This window comes from Wasmannia auropunctata, unplaced genomic scaffold (assembly GCF_000956235.1).
Source record: "Wasmannia auropunctata unplaced genomic scaffold, wasmannia.A_1.0 LD336078.1, whole genome shotgun sequence".
In the NCBI taxonomy this organism is placed as follows: domain Eukaryota; kingdom Metazoa; phylum Arthropoda; class Insecta; order Hymenoptera; family Formicidae; genus Wasmannia; species Wasmannia auropunctata.
In genome coordinates this window covers 5,898,763-5,904,949 of record NW_012026812.1, presented here as the reverse complement: position 1 = coordinate 5,904,949, position 6,187 = coordinate 5,898,763, and the positions used below count along the sequence as shown (strand labels likewise).

Genomic DNA, 6,187 nt, shown 5'->3' with positions numbered 1-6,187 from the left:
TGCAGAAAATCGCACTGGTCCGATCCTGGGTCAAAAGGATTAAGTTCCTTGACCAAAACAGGACCAACGATCGCGCTGGCTTGAGATCAAGTAATATCGTCCCTTCAGGACGTTGACTCGCATGTCAAGTCCGGTTTAAGCGCCTTCGACTCGCACATATGCCACCGCGCCTATTTGCGAGACAGGCTATCTGGTTACGTCCTTCCGTATCCCCCCTCCTTCCTTCGAATCGTTCCTAAACGGGACTCTCTTTTGATTTTTCCTTACTTCAAAGATAAATCATTTCCCGGGGATTGGACGTAACAATATATTAAACTAATATGTAATGTCTTGGTTATAAGGTCTTTGCATAAATGAGAACGGCTAAGAGAACTCACCTCAGGATCGCACATAGGATAAAACATTTCCGCATATGACATAAAGTCAAGTCGAATACACAATAAGTCACGCGAATAAAGTTTAAAACAATAAATTAGATTGAAAGAATAAAAAAACTTATAAAATTAGATTCAAGTATTTCATTCTGGTCGGAGCACGTCTATTCTTTACGAAGTCACAAGTAAAAGTGACATTTTAATAACAAACGAGGACAAAAGTCAAACTAATTTGTATAGAGAGGCACAGGCAATGTTTATTAATCAGAGAAATGTAAGATTGATGTAATCCCTCTGTATCCGTTTGCATATTTAAACCATTTTGTTGTTGTTGTATATGTATCATTTCTGAAATTAGCCTTTTATTTAAAATTCTTTCAGCATCCAGGATCTCTATATTTTCCCAATCAAATTCGTGATTGTGATGCATCCTATGGTCAGTGATTACAGATTGATTGGTTGTGTTCTGTCGAATTTGATTTCTATGTTCTTTTATTCTCGTTTTTACTTGCTACGTGTCTGACCGACATAGAAAGCATCACAATTGTTACAATTAATTTTGTATACAACGTTCTTATTTGATAATTTCGGGAGAGGATCTTTATGGACCTTGATAAATCTTTGTAATTTATTCATGCTGAAGAACGACAATTTAGTATCAGTATTATTAATAACGTTTCTAAACTTATCTGAAATTGTTTTAATATATAGTACTGTGAACCAATTCCGTTTTAATCCAACACTCGTATTTTTTGGCATTGGATAATTGTTAATTAAGTGTTTTAATCTATAATTTATAGTTTTGAAAATAAAATCAAGTAGACAGTCGTTCTTTAGTAGGACATCCACTATGAATTCAAAAATTTTTTGATGAAACTCTGGATGTGAAAGAAGAAAGTTCCTGTTAATCATTCCTATGATTGTGCCTCTTTTTTGAGAAACCGGGTGCTGGGACAAATAGCTCAAATACCTCCCCGAAAAAGTGGATTTTTTATACTAGTCAAATTTAATATTATTGTCTTTAACAATTAATGTCGTATCTAAAAAATTAATTTTGTCTCCTATTTCTATGGTAAATTGTACACGGAGAGAATTTTTTTATAATTTACTCTGAAAATCATGTTAATTGTGGGACAATATAGTATTTAGGCAAATTTTACTGTGCACTACAATAAATTTTACTGTATTTTACTACTGTAAAATTTATTGTAGTGCACAATAAAATTTGCCTAAATAGGTACTATATTGTTCCACAATTAACATGATTTTCAGAGTAAATTAAAAAAAAATTCTCTCCGTGTACAATTTACCATAGAAATAAGAGACAAAATTAATTTTGCTGTCAATCCTACCCCTCTGGCGAAAATCGAGCGAAATATATTTTCTTGTTTACAGAAAAGGAATTATAAATATGATAAGGCAGTTGACCCGTAATGTTGCGCACAAGATGGAGAATCTGAGTGCGAGAATTACGTCAAATTGTCTTATACCCATCATTCAATTCGATTTTTAAAAGTCGTGAAATATACTGCTCTTTCAATCTGATATAGTTAGTGTTAGATCTGCTATGAAAAAGGTTGGGATTGGCGTAAAGTATTGTGTATGCCGTACAGATGTGGTACAATCTTATTCGCGAGACAAAATTTTAGAAATTTTGTGCGGAACTCACTACGCTAAGTAATGTTATGTTTAATTCAATTCTTAAGTAATACTTGTTAAGATTATCTTTCCTGAACGGCTTCAGGAGAATCCAGCAACGGGAGAGGATGTCCCAAAAACAATTATTCCGTTATAAAGAACAAACACTGTTTTATTATAATAACACTTGACAAAACTGAGTAAACCAAAATTGCGCGTAACGTAAAAGACAAGAGTGCGGCAGCGCAGAACGTAGGGCAGTGAGTAAAACAAAAAAAGGTACAGTAACGGAAATCCTCGCTTAGGGCCGCGCTCGCATCGCAACATTAGGGCGCGTACATAACATTATGCTTTTACAGCCTTAAGGAATATATATACTTTACGAAACATGAAATAAAAAAATAGACAAGCAGAATCTAATACTCAATAATACTGAAGAACGACTACCCACTTGATTTTATTTTCAAAACTATAAATTATAGATTAAAACACTTAATTAACAATTATCCAATGCCAAAAAATACGTGTGTTAGATTAAAACGGAATTGGTTCACAGTACCATATATTAAAACAATTTCAGATAAATTTATAAACGTTATTAATAATACTGATACTAAATTGTCGTTTTTCAGCATGAATAAATTACAAAGATTTATCAAGGTCCATAAAGATCCTCTCCCGAAATTATTAAATAAGAACGTTGTACAAAATTAATTGTAATAATTGTGATGCTTCCTATGTCGGTCAGACACATAGCAAGTAAAAACGAGAATAAAAGAACATAGAAATCATATTCGACAGAACACAACCAATCAATCTGTAATCACTGACCATAGGATGCACCACGAATTTGATTGGAAAAATATAGAGATCCTGGATATTGAAAAAATTTTTAATAAAAGACTAATTTCAAAAATGATACATATACAACAACAACAAAATGGTTTAAATATGCAAACGGATACAGAGGGATTACATCAATCTTACATTTCTCTGATTAATAAACATTGCCTGTGCCTCTCTATACAAATTAGTTTGACTTTTGTCCTCGTTTGTTATTAAAATGTCACTTTTACTTGTGACTTCGTAAAGAATAGACGTGCTCCGACCAGAATGATATACTTGAATCTAATTTTACAAGTTTTTTTATTCTTTCAATCTAGTTTATTGTTTTAAACTTTATTCGCGTGACTTATTGTGTACTCGACTTGATTTATTTATGTCATATGCGGAAATGTTTTATCCGGTGTGCGATCCTGAAGTAAGTTCTCTTAGCCGTTCTTATTTATGCAAAGACCTTGTAACCAAGACATTACATATTAATTTAATATATCACATACATAGTCTCCCATCCGGCTAATCAACCAGCTTTTGAAGCTTTTAATCATGAGAATTGGCATCCACGATGGACATCCTCAGTTTCGAACGACGGTGAATGCACGATGAAGTACTTGAGTGGTGTTACACTGAAAATGGCTCGAACGGAACCGAAACGCTTGTAAGAAGTATTAGTTAAGTGAATTATGTTATTGTCTAATACAAGCCGTTCACATATGTATTTGCGCACCATTTAGCGCGCCGACTCCTAACAGCCCATTTTTAAACACATTATTTATATTTAAGGAGTCCTTGTTATTTTAAGTTAATTTGGTATATGTATAATATCTGTATATATATTTAATATGTATATGTATACTACACAAAAAAATTAGAGGAGCACTTTAAAATTTTAACGATTTTAAAAAACCAATATCTCGGCTTCTAGAAGAACATTGTTCCTTAGTGCGTTTTCAAGGATAAGGTCTCTACTTTAAAATGACATAAGTAAAATTTTTCGTTCCATTAAACTTTTTTTCATGAAAACCAAAAGCAGAGAGTGTTAGAATATTAAAAATGTTATGACCTTGCAGCTTTCCATAGGCAAAGCAACAATGAAGCGAAAAACGTCATCACATTAGTTTTAAAGCCAAGAACATTTCCTTTAAAATGGCATAAAGAAAATTGTTCTAGCTTGCCTAGGAACTAAGTTATCAGGTTCCAAAGTAGATCCTATTTTTTGCAAGATTTTGATTAAGTACCGCTGGCATTCGCGTTATCCGATGTGCACCACGAGGAGGTTGCTGGGTCGGAGTTTGCACATTATTGTGTGCGTGCATGCGTGCGTGCGTGCGTGCGTGCGTGCGTGCGTGCGTGTGCGTGTGCGTGTGCGTGTGCGTGTGCGTGGTAGATGGACGGGTGGTTGTGAAATGTGGATAGATGGATAGGTGTATGTGCGCATACTACCCAATATGAGGTATTCCCGCCCCTTCAGCGAATCACTTCAAGCAGTCTATTCCTCGACGACCCATCAAGTCCCAGACGTGTTCAATAGGATTCAGGTCTGGGCTTAATACTGGATGATTGAGAACCGTAATATCGTGATTCTATAGAAACTGTCTTTTCAGCGCAGCGTTATGAGGACGAGCATTATCCTGCATAAGAATAAAATGGTCTCCAAATCTTTGTTGGATGGGTAGAACTTATGGCCGAAGAATTTCATCGATATATCGGGCTGCTGTTAAACCCGGAGGAGGAATTACCGCTAAGTTTGTACGTTTAGTCATTGTGATTTGAGACCGTTTTATTCTTATACAGAATAATACTCGTTCTCATAACGCTGCGCTGACAAGAGTAAGTTTCTACAGAATCACGATATCACGGTTCTCAATTATCTAGCAGTAAGCCCAAAACTGAATCCTATTGAACATGTCTGGGACTTACAATTAGTCGGTGGAGAGATTATGATCCAAGACAGCCAACAACGCTCGCAAAACTCGAAAGAATTCTCCAAGAGATTTGTTAGGAAATTCCTCAAAATGAAATCAGTAGATGTATCAATATGAGGAACAGACTGCTTGAGGTGATTCGCCGAAGGGGCGAGAATACCTCATATTGAGTAGTAGGGCACATACACCTATTCATCTATCCACATTTAACAACCACCCATTTATATACCATACACACACACGCACGCACGCACGCACGCACGCACACAATGATGTGCAAATTCCGACCCAGCAACCTCCTCATGGTGCACATCGGATAACGCGAATGCCAGTGGTACTTAATCAAAATCTTGCAAAAAATAGGATCTACTTTGGAACCTGATAACTTAGCTCCTAGGCAAGCTAGAACAATTTTCTTTATGCCATTTTAAAGGAAATGTTCTTGGCTTTAAAATTAATGTGATGACGTTTTTCGTCTCATTGTTCCTTTGCCCACGGTAAGCTGCAAGGTCGTAACATTTGTAAGATTTTAACACTCACTGCTTTTGGTTTTCATGAAAAAACAGTTTAATGAATGACGAAAAATTTCACTTATGTCATTTTAAAGTAAAGGCCTTACTCTTGAAAACGCGCTAAGGAACAATGTCCTGCGATTCCTGAAAGCCGAGATAGTGGTTTCTTAAGACGATGCTAGAAAATCGGAAAAATTTGCTCGAGGTCGATAAAACAGATTCTTCGGTGTCAGTGGTATCTCTAAATGAACTTTTCACATTCTCTTTTGTCTCACTCAAACATGTTCATGTTCTTATCTAACTTATTGAAGTGCCATCTGTTGCAAAATACGACACTTACTGCTAGACGCAATTTTTGCCTTAGCTAAGCGTACGAATTACCATAATTTACAGTCGTAAGGATTTCTTTTTTCCTAGGCTTTTAATCATAACTCAAAAGGTTTTGTATTATTCGTGCAAGTAATCCGATTTGGGGGGACACGTAAGCATTTTGTACATATGAGCTACAGAACTTCCCCACACAGCACAAAGCTCCGATTAAGTTCTTAAAGAGTTCACTTTGCTGAGCTCTTGGGAAACTTATAAAATTCGACAAACCAAACTTCTAGAGAGTTCGCTTTGCTGAGCTTGCGGGAAGCTTATAAAATTCGGGAAATCAAACTCTTAATGAGTTCGCTTTGCTGAGCTTGCGGGAAGCTTATAAAATTCGGGAAATCAAACTCTTAATGAGTTCGCTTTGCTTAGCTCTCGGGAAGCTTACAAAATTCGACAAACCAAACTCCCAAAGAACTTATTTTTCTGATCTGGTCTATATATAAAATCCAAAATAAGATTCTACATATAAAGGCCGTAGCCGGATAAGGAGGGACGATCTGCCCCCGCGCCGATTATGACCATT

The 6,187-nt window shown here is 35.8% G+C and overlaps 1 protein-coding gene across 1 annotated transcript in view; it reads right to left on the bottom strand.

The window, feature by feature from the left end:
* Positions 1 to 4,327: 4,327 nt before the first annotated feature.
* LOC105449152 overlaps positions 4,328 to 6,187 on the bottom strand; it is a 12,803-nt gene continuing 10,943 nt past the window's right edge. Inside the window, exon 4 of the mRNA XM_011688152.1 lies at positions 4,328 to 4,404. Within this exon, the coding sequence (XP_011686454.1) occupies positions 4,328 to 4,404 (77 nt within the window). The remainder of the gene's footprint in view (positions 4,405 to 6,187) is intronic.